General features: G+C 32.4%; 2 protein-coding genes across 9 annotated transcripts; one reads left to right on the top strand and one right to left on the bottom strand.

Moving 5' to 3' along the window:
* Positions 1-687: 687 nt before the first annotated feature.
* LOC114181695 (leucine-rich repeat receptor-like protein kinase PXC1) lies at positions 688-3,259 on the bottom strand. Its single transcript, XM_028068219.2, has 3 exons — positions 2,205-3,259; positions 1,625-2,014; positions 688-1,539 (listed from the first exon to the last, which is right to left on the bottom strand). The coding sequence occupies exons 1-3, from the start codon at positions 3,073-3,075 to the stop codon at positions 941-943; spliced, it is 1,860 nt and encodes a 619-aa protein (XP_027924020.1). The 5' UTR covers positions 3,076-3,259; the 3' UTR covers positions 688-940.
* Positions 3,260-7,758: 4,499 nt separating this feature from the next.
* Positions 7,759-14,006, top strand: LOC114180260 (hydroxyproline-rich glycoprotein family protein). Of its 8 annotated transcripts, none has more exons than XR_003603652.2 (6): positions 7,759-8,000; positions 8,982-9,141; positions 10,395-10,776; positions 11,731-12,350; positions 13,156-13,332; positions 13,425-14,006. XR_003603652.2 is itself a non-coding variant. In XM_028066549.2 (6 exons), exons 1-5 carry the CDS (start codon positions 7,919-7,921, stop codon positions 13,268-13,270), a joined length of 1,362 nt encoding a protein of 453 aa, XP_027922350.1. In that variant the 5' UTR covers positions 7,772-7,918; the 3' UTR covers positions 13,271-13,298; positions 13,425-14,006. The 8 variants fall into 8 exon arrangements, 3 of the variants coding, with proteins under 3 accessions (XP_027922351.1, XP_027922350.1, XP_027922349.1); XR_014994169.1 differs by having other exon boundaries at positions 8,982-9,121; XR_003603653.2 differs by having other exon boundaries at positions 7,769-8,000; positions 8,979-9,141; positions 13,162-13,332.
* The last annotated feature ends 3,375 nt before the right edge of the window (positions 14,007-17,381 follow it).

Raw genomic sequence — 17,381 nt, forward strand, 5'->3', positions numbered from 1 at the left:
AAAATAATTTTTATTAATTATTTAAATTTTGAAAATTTTGTAACAAAATATTATATAACAATAAAATGACAGCGTCCTCTACAACTTAATTTTAAAATTTTAAATTTTGAAGAACTTAATAATTATAAAAATTTAATAGAAACTTAATTAAAAATTCTTATATTCACTTAAGACTAAACACATAATTAAATCTAAAATTAAAAACATCGACAATTTTTTCTTTTAAGTTAAAACTGTACAATTTTGGAAATAGTATGTAATTCCTTGGGAGTTATGTCCTGTATTCTCCTCCATTTCGGTTGCATCCTACTCAGTTTGTCAAAAGCAGAGCTTACATGCAAATTATTTATGTGTAAGAAGTGGACGTAACTGTGCTTGTAGCAGGTACGTACCCATGTGAAGAAGCTAGATTAGCCCAAAATATTTGGCCCAGTTCAAGTTCCTCCTTAACACTGACAAGTTCTCCACACAAAAAAACTTGTATAGTTTAATCTACAGAAATAATAGACAGAGATAAATAAAGAAATAAAAATTGTCATTCTGTCTTCGAACTCAAATGCTTCATTATGATCGTGATCATTCTCTCAAATGAATCTATCTAATAGAGAGAATGACACAAAAAATATTACATCCAAAAAGTGATACAAAGTGATTTTGAATAAGTGATATTTTATGTCCTAAAACAGTGAATGAAAATTACTTTCCTTCTTTCCATCTAGCTAAAAGAATGTGTCTTTTTACAAAGTTTTTCTTCTGTCTTCTAAAGTAAAATCATAAAAAAATCAAATGAGATAATAATTTTTCAATATTGAGAGATCTTATCTCTCTGGAAAAAATGTTCTCTCACATATTCTTAAGCAATGTGTGTATCAAATGAATTGAGTGTTCAGATTAATACAAAGACATTCTTGAGATGCACTTTGTGCAGTGAACTTAAACTTTAGTCATTCTCCTTTTTCATTTTCTCTATCTCTTCTATTCTCACCAACACTACACTCATTTTAGGCCTCTTCTCTGGTGTCATATCAGTACACTCTAGAGCTAACTCTGTTAGCTTTAACATTGCATCATGCCCTTCTTTTTCTGCAAGTATTTCTAAATCCAATATATCTGTGGACCAATCATTGTTCACCACAGTTCTTACCCAATCTGAAAGATCATTGGTTGTTTCCTCAATTTCACCTATGATATGGCCAGGGATTTTGCCAGTTACAATCTCTAGCACAATGATGCCAAAGCAATAAACATCAGCATAGCGTGTGAGCTTCTTCCCTTGAACAAATTCTGGTGACCTTCTTATGGCTAGTTTTTCTGCATTCTGTTTGGCTGGGAGTAGAGGCAAGAAACCATAGTCTGTGAGCTTGGAATGGTACCCTTTAGTATCTTGATGAATTAGAACATTGGATGATTTGAGGTTGGCATGAGGAACCTTTTGAGAAGGCAAGGAATGATGAAGAAAAAGAAGACCTTTTGCTATGTCTTTGATGATAGAAAGTCTTGTGGTCCAATCAAGTGGCATTCTTCCAACTCCTCTACCCTCTAGCACCAGCAGATTATGAATGTTAGAGTATTAACTTGTAAGTTAGTTCTTTTTGTGTTAAGGAAGGAAAGAATCAAAACTAACCATGTAGCAGTTCAAACAAAGTGCCATCAGAGGTGAATTCATATATGACCAACTTCTGCTCCTCTGAATAATAAAATGAGATTATTTCTGCTATGTTTTCATGCTTCATCTGTCCTAGTAATTGTATCTGCTGGAGAAATTCTTTCTTGCTCAGTTCATTCATGTGGTTAAGTCTCTTCACTGCAACAACAGTTCCAGTTTCAAGTGTTGCTTTGTACGTAATACCTAAGTTCCCTCTTCCCAGAATTTCTGCTGATGCCCTTAATAAATCATCCAAGTCAAAAACTGGCAGTTTCTTGTTAGAAAATTCCAATCTGCCTAATCTCTCAGAAACATCACTGCCCCCAGCATAAGCCACCATCTTCTTTGCCCATGCCCCAAAAACATGGCCTATATTAGAAAATTCAAAACCTTTTATAAGTTCAATTCAACACCTTTAGAAATCCTGAATCAGCATGAGATTGCATTTTACTACAGCAAATTTTTTGAGTTTACACAAATAGCATTGCAATAAGCTGTTAATAAAGTGAATGGTAGAATTGACATGCATAAGATATATATATATATATATATATCTTACCAGCTGAATCGTTTCTTCTTACTTCTTTTCCACTTGTTTGTCTTTTACGAAACAAGAAAGCAATGAGCATGATCAGAGAAAGAAGAATCAGTGCAGCTGCAGCACCAATCACAGCAATACTCCATGCTTGAAACCTGTTATTTGGCTTCATTGCTGGAATTGGAGGCATAGCAAAAGGAGGTGGTGCAGAAAATGGTGCTGGAGATGGTGCAGGAGGTTCAATAGGACATAACTTATCCAATGGCTCTCCACAAAGATCTGAATTATTGCCATAAGAACTCTCTGGGAACCTCAGCAGCACAGAAGTTTCAGGAATAGGCCCTGACAGATGATTATATGACACATTGAAACTTGTCAATGATGGTTGATCAAAGGGTGGAATTTGACCATGTAAGTAATTCTCTTGCAGCTCCAACACTCTTAGACTGGTAAGTTCAACATACTCCACAGGAATTGACCCTGAGAAATGATTGAAGGATAAAAGGGCTTGTTCCAAAAACACCAGATTCTTGAGGCTTGGCAATGATCCAAAAAGTGCATTATTTCGGAAGTCAAGTTGGCTCAAGAGAGTTATGTTCTGAAGAAATGTGGGAGGTAGAAAACCACTGAGGTTAACTCCTTCAAGAACAATTTGAACAACATGCCAATTTGAGCAAGTGATTCCAATCCACCTACTCAGATTGTTTATACAAGGAGGGCCTGTCCAATTCCCATGCAAATTCACAGATGAATTCAAAGAATCCCTTATGAGTATCAAAGCATCTCTTTCTTCTGGAAAGAACTCCTCAATTTCAACGCACAACACCATGTTGGATTTGAATGACACAAACAAGACCACATACAAAAAGCTTATGGTAAAGGCCAAGCTCATGATGGTGGATGAAATCGAACAGAACAACTTGACATGGATTTTTGAACCAAACAGTGGTTATTAGCAGAGTGAAAAATATCATATCCTCTTTTGTCTCCAATGATTTCACAGTTTGACGAAGTTGACAAAGTAAAGTTGTGCTAAGTTGCCGAACATAATGTTGAACAGGAACGATCAGAACAAGGTTTTGCAGTTTCTTTGTGAACATTATTATATTACTTGAGTATATAATATATTAATTATAGTTACATAAGATGACAGCTTTCATAATAGGATCTTTGCATGATGCACTGTTCCACATTTTTATTTGGTAACTGAGTTGTTCATGAATAAGAAATGTTGGTAGTTTCAAATATAGTGACATCGTGGGAAGCAGGGAATGTCAATGATCTTTAGTTTGGAATTTTTCATGGTTGCTTACCCATTTTTTTATTCAGTTTATAAATAAGTTTTTACGTATTAACAGTTTTGGTTATTATAGAACACATTAAATTAATTAAAAGTGAATTATTTCATGGTCTAATTAGGTTGGCTAAGTAACTGTGAAAGGTTATAAATTCATTCGTGTTGGAAGTCATATATATATATATATATATATATATATATATATATATATATATATATATATATAAGTGATTGTCTTATATGTCAGTTTTATAGAGTTGAGTTAGGTTTAAAATAAATTCTTAGCGTAGTATCACGATTATAAGTTAAAATCTATTCTAGTAAAATTTTATGTTTTTTGAATTTATTGTTCCACGTACTATTGAACCACCTATTAATATATAACAAACATACAATATATATGTCTCGGTATGAAGAGATGTATAAAAGTCTTATATCAGTAAAAGATAAGATTAATTTATAATATCAATATCTATAAACCCCACCTTAAAATTTACTTCTTAACAATTTATTTTTATTTAATTCCTACTTATTAGAAAAGTAAATTATTTTGTTGTGATTATCTTTTGTTGCATTATGTGACAGATTGGTCTTATAGAAAAAACAAAATTGTGATTATCCTTTGAGAAAAAACAACTAACAAAAAAAAAATGGGTTTCGTGGAAGATAAAGTAAAACACTGATTAGTCGCCGTGGATTCGTGGCTACGCATGTTCATATTTATCAATTAATTTGATTATTCCATAATGAATCATTTTATGGATTGAAACATGTTTATTATTTTTACATTTGTTTTGGTGTACCTACTGTGAATAATGATGGAACATGAATATTTTATAATGAATTTCTTAATCTTAGAGAACCTTTTAGTCTTTGAGATTTGTTGTTTAGATTTGTTTTTTTTTTTCAATGTCAATTCTTGCGTCTTTATCATTTCTAGAAGATAAAGTTCTGGGGCGGCGAGAGGTCCTGTGAGTAAGAGAACATTCCCTTCAAACATTTAAATTTTAAACACAATTATATATTATTCATTGAGATTACTCATTAAATTAGAATAGTTTTATACTAATTCATTCTTCGTACATAGTTTAAGATGAGGGATTCATTAAATTTGTCATTTTCAATTAACAAATATTGCTAAATAACACTCACCTTCATCAAATTTGGTATAAAATAACCGCTTAAAAGAACTAGATAATGTTCTTTAATTTTATTAATCTGATTTACTTTTGTTTTTAAATTGTTATTCTTTGAAACTGAAGGAAGAAAAAGATGATTAGATATGAATCTCAAACAGAATGAGATGTATTTTAGAAATTCTCGTTAAATATGTTAAAATTAGTTAATTTTTTGTTTTATATTTTAAAGGTGGGAGACACAATACAATTATGACATGTCTTTAATACAATCTTTGACTTAAAAAGTATGATAATAGATTTATGAGTTTTTTTTATATAATTTTTATTGTGAGACTTAAATTGATATTTCAATTTATAACAATCTTATTAAGTGTGAGTATCTTATATTAGAATACTTTTCTTTAAGTGGAAAGATTTCAATTACGAGTATTTTAAGAGTAACTTTCTTTTATCGTCGTTATACCATAACGAAACATGTTTGTTTGGAACTTTTGCTAGAAAAACTTTCAATACAAAGAATAATCACTTGTAAAATTCTTTACCTATATTGTACATGTTTGAGTTTGTTATTAAGATAAATTATCAGTTCTAATACCATTGATAGATCTTTCGAGGAGATTCACTAGGGATATTTGACATCAAATGAGACTTACCAAACCATACAAGAAATTGACATCAACCTCGACTCAAAACCTTAAAAGCAACGAGTTTTTGGATCTTTTTCCTTATATGTTGCTCAAAACTAAGATCGTGATTCTTTTTAGCAATGCCGATTATATTTGTAGTTTCAAGTATTATAAGGGGGGTCTAGGTTTAGTCCTCAAGTGAAGTCATATTTGGCCAAAACAATTTTTCTGTTGGTGGCAAAGTTGTGTGGCACAAATATGGCTTTGTTTAGTGCAATCCAATTTGTTTATTTTTTATTCTTTTATTTACAATGAAATTGTGTAAAAGAGGCACAACTTCAATTCAATTAAGATTGAAACTAAAGTCATCCATGAAGATCACAATTTCAATTATTTTTATATCGTAGTAAAGTTGTACTCTATTTACAAAGTTTTGCTACTATACAAAGGTGATTTTAAAAAAAAAAATCATTTGTATTTATTATTTTAGTATTATGTCATTTAAAAATACTGATTGATATTATACATATTTGTTTAATGTCAAAGTTGTGTAGGTAGTGAACGACTTCACTATAACATAGAAACAATTGAAGTACTGATCATTTGCATGATTTCAACTTTAATGACAAAACACTAGTTGAATTGAAGTTGTGCCTCTTTGCACAACCTTACCATAAATGAAAAAAAAAATCATATTAAGGTGCAAAAAGTCAAATTTGGATTACATGACTTTCTAACGAACGCATAAGTCATTTTGGTCAAACATAGGCATATTAATTTGTCCCAGCCAATAGGGCTTGACCTTTGCCCACATGGATCAAGATCCAAAAGGTCCATAAAGCCAAAAAGTTCACATAAAAAAAAGCCCACACGACCAAAATTGCAACATAAGCCCCATGGGTCATGACAAACCCATGGGTCAGTTTGTATGAGTTAGTCTTAGGTCAAGATAGACAAGGTTGGGTTGGGTCTGAGATGACTCAAATTTACCCTTCGACCAAACCAACTTGATCGAACCTTCAGTTCAGGTCAGCTCGACTGGACCTTCTGCACGAGCCGACTTGGCTTGACTCTTGGATCGGACCAACTTATCTCAACCCTCTAACCCTTCGACTTTCCTTTACCCTCCAACCTTAAGTCGACTCATCTTAAACTTTAGTGTGGATTGACTCAGCTCGAGCTTCATCCCATACTGATTCACCTCGACCTTCGACTCGAGTTGACCTTCAGATTGATACCCCAAGTCAAACATGACTTCAATTGGGAGTCAGATACCAACAACCAACTGTGTTTAGGTAACATTACTACTAGCAGCTTAGCATTTCGAGGTGTCAATTTGACCCATGGTCCATGATCAACCCAACCCACTCTTAAATAAACCTCCATTTTATTGACTCACCAAATGAGGGGCCTTAGAAAGCCCCATCGCCCCCAAAGCCCTATCTTTAAAGTCGGTTAGAGTTAAGGTTAAAAAGGGTTTGATCTATTACAAGACTTTAATTAAACCTTAAATACAAGACCTTCAACTTTGATTGAAGGTTGAGATGAGTCAATATGGGTTGAAGGTTGAGCCAAACTAGCCCATACGGAAGGTCGAGTCAAGTTGTACTAGGTTAAGGGTCGAGTCAAGTTAGTTTGAGTTGAATCAACCTATGCTTATAATCGAGCCAATTTAGTCTAGACTGAAGGTTAAGCTGAGTCAGTCCAAATTGAAAGTTGAGATGAGTCGACCCAAATCGAAGGTCGATATGAGTTGACTCGAGATGAAGGGTGGAGAAGAATCAGATCTAACCATAGGGTTGAGACTAGTCAACCCATGTCGAATATCTTGCCAAACTGCCTTGGTAGAAGGGTCAAACTGAGTTTGATCGTGTTAAAAGATAGAGCTAAGTCATATGAGGCCTAACCTAACCCTGTCTAGCTTAACCTGAGTGTGACTCAAACAACTGACCTAAGTCATAAGACTTTTATCTATTTTGACCTTGTGAATTTTTCTTATGTAAACTTTTTAATTCCTAACTATTATGGACTAGATTCGAACCTTGTGAGTTAGAACAAATTAACATGAACACTCATCATTGACATTTCTATTATATTAATTATTTTAAGGATTAAATATGCTTTTAATTTCTAATTTTTGTCATTACCTCCAAATTTGATTCTCAAGGAAATGAATAATTATATTTTTCACAAACCAATTACATTATTATTTTTATATGTTAAAAATGTTTTAAACTAACATTTAAATTATTTATCTTATTTCATCCGTTCCATCTCAAATATTAGTCTGGAATGTAATTTAACAAGCCTAAAACAATTAACACAAAAAGAAAACTATATCAATTTAATTCCACGGGTAACTAAAAATATATTTAAGCTTTATTTTTAAGAAAACCTTCTAAGATGATATTATATAACTAATGTTCGATAACTTTTAACTTTTAACGTGAAACACTTAAAAAAAAGAAAAGATTGAAATAACATTAGACAGACTAAAAAAAACATTTAGCATAATTAGTTGAGTGTAATTAATTTTGCATTGGGCTCACCCGCTAATTTCTGGGACATCGAAAATTCTGCGCGTTTGGATTTTGAATGAAGCAACCTGCAAAACCCTAAACCCTGTTACTCTTTCTTACTCCCTTTCTCTTTCCTTTTGATCACATAGATGAGATGAGGAAGAAGCTTCTGATCGCAACCACAAAAGGCATCTCCTTATGCTCCAATCGCAACATCTCTCCCAAACCCAACCTCTGTAACTTTCTTCCCTCTCATTTTCTTCTCATTTTTCGTCTCTGTCTATGTTCTGGTAACCTTCTTATGTTATTTTTCTCAAATAACAACTTTACGTTTTTTTTTTCTATTTTTTAGAAGTAAGTTTTTTACGGTCTTACAGAAATGAAGCCGAGTTCAGTAATCAACAGTAATAATATTTTCGGCACTGTTATGATTTTAGGCTTGGTGCCTTGTTAAGTTTAATCTGGCTAGAAATGGAATTAGAATGCGGGATCGGGTCAATGGCATTATGACATTTTCGTGTTTTTCTCATGTCTGTTAAGGTTTCTGTTTTTTTTTTCTTTTTTGGCGTCTATGTTCTTTGGAAAAAAAGTTGGGGAGGTTAAATGATAATGATCTTAAAGCAAGAGGAATGGTCTGTAGAGTGTTTTAAGGAAAGAGGAATATTTTGTGATTTTGGTGTAGTTTTTACAAAGAAGACTGTTTTATGACTTTTAGTTCCGCCGCGAAGTTGTCATAACAATAGGGGTAGAATAAAAAATACTCGGTGGAAGTTTTCAAAGGAGATCTCACGGTAAATAATAACCCGCGAAGCTCTATCTTGCCAAATGGCGGTGTATGATCCATGTTGCAGACCTCAGACAGTGAATACGGCTCTATTGTTGTATGTGTGATATTGAGTATGTCTTAGTGCTGGGAGGTTTGAGAAGTTTGCATAAGGTTGTAGGTTCAAATCTCGTTACTGCCATTGTATAACTCTTGATTGTTACTTTTGGGGAAGTGGGAGCACTTTTCTTGATGCTTACTGTAATTTAACTAACTTTTTTGTTCAACGCTTTGGTGTTACTTGACGCATACCAATGTGACTGTTTTTTACCTTTTGGAGTTTCTAGTTGTTAGTATTGATTACTGTTTTCCAATGCCTTTCTTTGGAACTGTGGTTGTAATACATTACCAGTTACTGAGATATTGATTCTGTTGTTGAATAACTTGACAGCAGTATCCTTTGAAGTATGCTATTCTGCCGATCCAATTAAAGTCCAGAGGCATGGATGGTCACATGCTGCTACTGTCTCTTCTGAGGCACCGGATGCCCAGAAAGGCCAAAAAAGGCTTCCAAGACATGAAAGAAGAGCTATGGTGGAGTCTTTTGTGAACAAGTATTTCTTGGTTTCTTTTGAATTTGAAGCTTTATTTGACATTTTATGAGCTTTCCTGCACTATGTTTCATCCTGGCATGTTGGTGTTTCAATTATTCAGGGACGCTCACATCACAGATACCTGACTTTTTTCTGACTATTTTCACATGTAGTTAGAATTAAAATAGTTTGGCATATTGTATTTGGTCTCCCTTTGCCTTTATCTATTTTAGTTTTTTATTTTTATCATCAAAGAAATCAATGCATTAAAAGGTTCAAGCAGTATCAAATCCAATTTTTTTGGATTTAAAATTCAATCCACATAATTGGATATGGATTGGTATTTGTTTGGGTTTTAAAAAAAAATTCTGAAATCAGTGTTCATCCTAGAACATCATTTGGTCAAGAAATTTTATTAGCCTTGGCCAAAAAGTCACCGGCTCTGACTCAACTAGGAAGCCATTGCCTGCGAGACCTCAACCATGATGTCATTGGTTCAGGCTCAGCTGGCATGTTGTCTGTTGGGCTTTGTCTTGGATGTTTTCTCTTTTACTATTTAGTATATGCTAGTGTTTGCAGCAGATTATCTGCAAAATCCAAACCAGTGTTGGAAACCTATTGTTAGGGACCAGAATACATTCATCCAAGTGCAAGGGATTCAGAAGCAAACAACCCTGCTTCATGTTTAAAACAAGGAAAAATCTACGTTTTTATTGTATGTTAACAAGTCATAAGGGGTAATAAAATAGATTACGGGTAGCAGGAATCGAAAAATGATATATTTAATTTTTCATGTGCTCTTGCTTGATCTAAAGGCTTGGTTTTATTGATCAGTCATTCTTTCTTTTTATCTTTTGTCTAAGTCTGACAATAAATTCACATGATTGCATAAATCCTATCTCACATGATTTTATATGTCCTATCTTGTTCATAGTGGAGTAGTCTATATATGTACTTTCCTCACACCTTTGTGCTAGTTTTATTCCTTGAGGTGCAACAAGCGGGTTCTCAGGGACAGGAAAGGAGAATACATATAGACTACATACTTTTATAGTCTTGTGTCCATACTGTTGCAAAAAACTGGATTTTACTAATTTACTTAAAAATAGAGATTTTTTGTGGATTTTCTTAAAAGATCCCTTTATTATCGAAATAATGCAACATTAGAAACACTGTCATTGTTTATGAATTTTGGTTAACTATTCAATGATTGGACTTCTCTTGTTGTTGAACTGTTTGCTATTACTTATTACGGAATAACGCTATCTCTGTAGGTATAGAGCAGAGAATGCTGGGAAATTCCCTACAATATCAGATGCCCAGAAACAAGTTGGTGGCAGTTTTTATGTTGTCCGGGATATCATTCAGGAATTAGAATACAAGTCTAGAACAAATTCTTCAAATATTGTGAATGAGATTTTGGTGGGAAAACAATTTGATGACAGTAAACATCCCACCACCAAGTCTGCCGGTGTTTCATCTGGTAATATTGAGATTGCAAAATACAATGCTATCCAAGATGGTTCTCAATCTGTAGATTTGAATGACAAGGAGACCGTGAACGCTGGATATGAGCATCATGAAGGAAAGAGAGAGACACGTACTTCTTGCGGGGAGAGGAGGTTGTTTGAAGAAGTAGAAATCATGGCTACATCAGTAAGCATTGCATTAACAGCGATTTTTGTTGTTATGAATATATTAAATATAGTAGGTCTACTTTATTAGATTATGAATTTTGTTAAGGGTGTGCAAAATATCCAAATTATGAAAGCCAATCCACAACCAAATCAAACCAAACCAAACCAAATCACTTCAACTCCGTTTTAATAAAATTCCAATTCAATCCATCCATTAACAAGTTAAAAATACATTCTTGAAATATTTTTAAAAAGGTAAGCTCAAGAATTATTTAATTATGAAAAAATTGGTTGGATAATTCATTTAATCAGTATTGATAGAAGGATCCATTGGATTTTGAGAAATAAGGGATGAATAATTAATTATCCATAAAATTAAATGGACGAATTTGATTTTATCAACCCTTTCATATTTTTGCAATAGATAGATTGGATGGATTTACATGTGGATGGACAGGATGCATGATAGATAAATGGATTGCTTTGGTACCCCTAGCTTCATGTCCAACTCCAAATTTTGGATTTTAAAATCAATCCAATTAATTGGATATGGATTAGATATTTGTTTGGATTTTAATAAATCTTAGACTGTACATCCTAAAATATCATTTGGTCCAGAAATCTTTTGATTAGCCTTGGCCATAGAGTCAGTGCTCAATCTTGACTAGGGAGTCATTGTCTTGGTCTTGATCAAAGTCATTTCTAACCCCTTACTAAACTGGCCTCAAATTTGGAAAGCTTCAGATTTAAAGTACTGTCGTACTGCATAACCTTCATCATCTACCTGACAACAAAATATATAATGTGCTTATAAATTGTGCAAAACATCTTAAACTGCATCTCATTCTTTTTCATGAGGTTAGTCAGTAGTTTGACCTTTTTGATCTGGCTCCTTAAATCTTCACTTTTGTTAATTTTATACAGAAAATAAGCAGTTTTCTCGCACTACTCATAATTTGCCTTTTGATGACAGAATAATCATTGCATTGCACCTGAAAGTAATCTTGTGGAAACGTGTTCTAAGGAACCTAACCCATCAAGTCTCCATATGCCAAATGATATCAAGACAGAGGAAGCTGTTCCTACTTCTTCTGATTCTTTTGCACCTGAAAGTCAGCTTCTACAAGAGGAAAGTGAACATTTTTCTCCGTCGTATAGTCAAAATGATGGTACTGGTTATGATAGAGCTCGGGGCCACAAATATGATTCTGTTCACGTAGAAAATCATCGAGAATTGGAGGAAAAATGCATTAAGAAAGCAGATTGTGAGAGAAGGGAGCAACTTGATTTGGAAGACCTGTCTAGAGAACTTCCCCATTCAAGTCTTCAGGTGCCAAATGATGTGAAGTGTAGTGAAGCTGTATCTAGTTCGTCTGATTCTGTTACCCTAGAAAGACACCCTCTAAAAGAAGAAATAAACCAATGTTCTGATCCTTTTATTGAACAATCTGTAAGCAGTTGCAGCGAAGGTATGAGCCATGATTCTAAGTTTGTTGATATGGAAAACCATTCAGCATTCGAGAATGCAGGGTATGAGAGAAAAGACAAAGAGGCTGCCGATGGTTCAAAGCTTGTAATAGAGCAACCTCAAATGTGAGTTTTTTGATATCTTTATAGATATATAGCTAATATAATGTTATTATAATTTGCATTACCACTTAATAATACCAGCACTAGTTAACTACTGAATAACATTGGAATGGTACCTAATTTAGTAAGGTGAGGACAGACGTAGTCGAATTATTAATATTCCATGGGCACTCCTTAGTGTTCATGCAGAAAACATTGACGAAGAAATTTGAAATTAAATAATAATTTAAACAATGATGTAGAGAAGAACCAAAGAACAGGCTTGTAGACAGTTTTAAAATTAATGATATTCATGTACAATAAGCAAATACACAATCTGAAACCCACATCATCCTATTATATACCCAGGAGAATATTCAGAGAATAACATCCCCTAGTCTTGATCAAAGTCTAAAAGTGAAATGGTGCAACAAAGTTTACATGAGAGCATCATTTTATGTTAATGAAATAGATGTCATAAAATTTATGAAATGAAATTTACTAAGGTAAAACAAGCCACTTCTATGCGCAAAATACATCTGTGGTAGATTAAAATTATGCACACACATAAGTTGAAGTACTGGGACCAGATGTGGGTACATCTTCGTTGTTCATAAATATATTATTTTGTTTTCTGAGTTTTGAAACTTAAGTGTATTCTTCCTGAAATAGGCTTTCATGGATTGTGCATGTGCAAAGAACATATGTCTTGTGCAAAAATTTCCTGCCTTTTCTATGGGTTTCCTTATATTATTCTATTTTTTCAATTTTCATGTGTATTTTGTTTGATGCAAATGTGTGTGCGATATTAAAGTTGCTTTCTTTCCAGGGACAGCCCTAATAGCAGGGATAACAATGTTTCAGTCTATTCAGAAAAATCAACTTTGTGGGGAAATGTGAAGTCATTTGCTAATGGCATCTTAAATATCTGGAAAAAATTGTGAAGCTTGATGGAAGTGTATGGTGCAACTTGTAAGAATCTCAATCTTATTGTGCATCTTAGACGGTATGCATAGAATTCATGGGATTCCTAACTCCTTTTGACTAGTCATTACATATGTACCTGCAAATCTTATTCTCCTTTTTTGCTATCCTTAGATATTTCCAGAGGTTTTGCAGCTGAGTTTCGGCTATGATAAAGCTGCCTCCTGTTCGACTTATTTGTAAGATATTTGCGCATGAGTTTGTTGCTCCTCTGCTCCCTTGGCCCCCATCTGTGGCGGGAGGGGATCAGTACTATAGTTCCCAATCTAGGTAGCTTTCCACTGTAAATGTCTCTCAAAGGAAATGCTCGATTTTTTAAATTTCTCCCCTACTCAAATTATGTTTTCATATATGAATTTGAGGGGCAGAATGGAAGGGTGAAAGAAAGCCAAGATCAGTTTACGATGATGAGGCTTTTGTATTTTGGATACATTAGAAGAATAACCAAGTGGTTTTCAAGGACTGCATCCCTCCCCTCCCCCTCCTCCCAGGCACAAGACTAAAAAATTGAAGAAATTATAAGGGTTTTTGAAATTTTGTTTTTATTTCCATCATTAAGTATACTACTGATTACCCTCAATCCAGAATAGGTTTATGTTGTCCAAACTTGCAAAGCATGAGCACCAATTGCTGTGATTAGAAATTGAAACTACGGTAATTTGGAGTTAAATAAAAAGATTGTAGTCTTATCCTTTATATTCCATCTTTGTCCATGTGATTTGCATCTGATTCGAATGTGTAATTTGCATTATCTGAACTTTTTTCGAATATGGCCAGATTCGAATGTGATGTCCAACATTTATGTTAGGACCCTCTACCGTTTGGCAACTTTTTGTTTCCTTTTATAATACAATAATATGTATTTTTCCTTGGTATCTGACAGAGAGACTTTTCATGTTATAAATGACATGTAAAGCTATGCGTTGTTTTAATAGATGATATGATAATACACTGTAATATTATAATATAATTTTTTCCATGCTATCTGGTGAAGCACAATGCGGGTTACATGTAAAACTGGGTATTGTTTGATTGGCTCTCTGCCACCCATATACACAAATGAAACGAAGTGACAGTTCAATAGAGATTAGTTCTGCAACTGTGTTGTATTCATTAATGGAAATGGATATATTTTTTTATGCAAATACTATTTTTCTATGTAATAATACCTTTTGGAGTGGAGCAAGGATAATGTGATATTTCGAGGTCAGGTATATGTTAGAAAGAGATTGTTGCTGCATTGATATATCTGGTTTGGAACATTAACTTACAAAGTCAAATATTAATGCACTCACAGGTACCCAATTTAAATTAAATAAATAATTGTAATGGAGACAATTTAGGGTAGTGATGCATGTGAAAAAAGGTTTCATATGTCTTATCTTGGTGTCACAATGCCGGCTTGCAAGTTGCAGGGCTACCATATGGTGGATCTTGATGTCACAATGAAGTTCTGCAATGCAAGTTGTATTGTATTTTGTCTCTAAAGTTAGTATTTGAATATGTATCTGTGATCAATTTCTTTTAAAGTATTGTAAAATATGAATAAGTAATATTTAGGAACTGATATATTTCTACTTTATCATTTTAGACAAGACTTTGTTATTATAGTTTTTTTCTGAACAGCCATAGTAATCAGATGCTGAAACACAGATGAAAAAGAAGAGTCTTCAAAATGACATTTATTTAGTCTAGCAACAAAAAATATTTGGAATTAAGAAACACTGTTTTGTTTTATCATAAGCTGTTATCTTTATTAACATTTTTTTAAATGTTATCATATAGTAGAAATTCATAAGAAAGATCCATCATGTGTAATGTAAGATGTTTTTGTGGCAAACAAAACTGCTGCGTCACTGAATTCATGATGCAGCAGAACATTGTAATATAAAATTTAAGAATGACAGCTCTTGGCTGGTATTGCAAGATAACTATAACTCAAGTAATTTATTTGTATATTCTAACTCTGCAAGATGCTTTTGTGATAAAATTAATGGGGTGGCTTCTGCAAACAAGAAACGCCAATTCTCAACTGCTTTAAGTAAAAGCATCGTTAATTTAATATCTGATTCTAGCATCTTAGATTAGTTCATTAAACAACATTTCATATTAGTTCCCCAAAAACATTGGAATGCTCTTAATGATGATAGTGTGTGAATTGTGGATGTTGGTAACTACACTGATTATAATATAGTCCATTTCTCAAAGCATGTGAGTGATCAAGTAATTTAATCGAGTTGTAGATAAGCATGAATGAGACAATCAAATAACAATCACTTAAAAATGAACTGAATCAACATGAAGACATTGCTAGTTGATTTGGAGGGTTAATAAATTTAATTAAAATTAAAAGTGTGTTAGGAGGACAATGATAGATTAAAGTGGACAAAACTACATTTAGATACTAATGAACTAAAAAGGAATGTGAAAATAAGAGATTAGGCAATCTGTAAATGGTAAGCATGAACACTAACAAATACATTTTTTGACACACCCTTCTCAAAACATATTTATTTCTTGACTAAAACTTATTAAAAATTACAAAATTGAGAAGAGGGATTTAATGAATGATAATTAAGACCCATCAAAGTTTATACTTTTCAATAAATTTTAACTAAAAACAAAAAATTGTTAAAAAAATATTGGAAATTGTTACCTTGCTACATTTTTAAACAATATTTCAATCGGTTCAATGTCATTTCATTGTTGTTACAGATAATTGACCCGCTACTCTAATAATCATATTTACAGAAATAAGGTTAAAATTAATTTAAATATATTTTTCTTTTTCAATATTTAATGATATTTTTTAAAAATAAATTTGTGACAATAATTTAAGATTTTAAAACGATAATATCTCAAATATAATAATTAATTCTTACGATATTATTTAAAAAAATTTGTGGATGAAATAATAATAATTTTTTAACTTAATTTAATAGTCTTACATCAAATTTACAAATTAAAGTTAAAAGTAATTTAAATATATATTTCTCCTTTAATATTTAGAAACATCTTTTAAAACCAAAAGTTACGATAGAAGTTTAAAACGACTATACCTCAAATACGACCCTAATCATATTAAACCTAAATTGGTTGAAATAATAATAATAATTTTTTTTTTTACTTTATTGGAGCACTATATAAATGATTTGAATTGCTGATAATGAAGGTATAAAGTTTATGTATGAGTATTGTTTGGTTTATTTTGTATAGTGTTGAAGCAAGCTACCCTAGTTTGCTGACATAAGTGGCATTGTGTTGCATGGCTGGCTGTTGCTGGCATTTATTTATAATAATTGAGTGCACATCAATCACCCAATAACCATTCAACATTTATAATGCTTAAATAATTTACTGCATTGCTTTAGGGTGCTCATTCCTTGAAAAATGCCTTAAAATTAGGATTCAAACTCTTTACCACTTTGACTGCTCCATTTAGTGGCTCCATAATAACCCATTCATTCTCACCTAAGAAACCCAATCTTTTCTCCTATAAATGGATTAGGTCTTTGTATAAATCACAATGTAAACTAGTTTTTAACTTTAGTAATAATAATAATAATAATCTTAAAAATTATATCTACCCAGATTTATGATTAATAATCACACACAAAAAAAAAAAAAACTTAAAAATTAAACTCTTTAACTATGAAAGGAGGTCTGGTTTTGATGGATTTATATTTTACGTAATATGGATTATGATTATATGATATTAGTCTTACACATATAAAATATTTAACATCACTTTTTTTTTTCAAAACTTTAAAGACAACGATGTTATGAGTTTTTATTCTTATATAATGTTTATCTTTGTCTATTTTATCCAATGTGAAATTTTAACTCACACTTGACTATTTCCGACAGGTTTCTGATGTTCATATTTTCATGTGTTTAGTTTTAATATGTATTTGAAATGTAAGCTTTTTTTTATTATTATGTTTTTGCTGCTTACATATTTATTGCATTTAGTTATGTAGCAAATTACATATTAATTAAATCCATTAAATAATAAGGAGGCAACATAATTGCTAGACATACAAAAATCATATTCTAATATTTTCACTAGAT

This window comes from Vigna unguiculata, chromosome 4, assembly GCF_037176805.1.
Source record: "Vigna unguiculata cultivar grain cowpea cultivar isolate G323 ecotype 2 chromosome 4, ASM3717680v1, whole genome shotgun sequence".
Lineage (NCBI taxonomy): Eukaryota > Viridiplantae > Streptophyta > Magnoliopsida > Fabales > Fabaceae > Vigna > Vigna unguiculata.

Excerpts from the sequence above, each read along its gene's own strand:
- LOC114181695 (XM_028068219.2), bottom strand. The coding sequence starts at position 3,075 with ATGAGCTTGGCCTTTACCATAAGCTTTTTGTATGTGGTCTTGTTTGTG. Across the intron at positions 2,015-2,204 it reads AAGAAGAAACGATTCAGCTG|GCCATGTTTTTGGGGCATGG; the intron begins GTAAGATATATA and ends TTTCTAATATAG. Across the intron at positions 1,540-1,624 it reads TTTGTTTGAACTGCTACATG|AGGGTAGAGGAGTTGGAAGA; the intron begins GTTAGTTTTGAT and ends TGCTGGTGCTAG.
- LOC114180260 (XM_028066548.2), top strand. The coding sequence starts at position 7,919 with ATGAGGAAGAAGCTTCTGATCGCAACCACAAAAGGCATCTCCTTATGC. Across the intron at positions 8,001-8,978 it reads CTCTCCCAAACCCAACCTCT|CAGTATCCTTTGAAGTATGC; the intron begins GTAACTTTCTTC and ends ATAACTTGACAG. Across the intron at positions 12,351-13,155 it reads GTAATAGAGCAACCTCAAAT|GGACAGCCCTAATAGCAGGG; the intron begins GTGAGTTTTTTG and ends CTTTCTTTCCAG.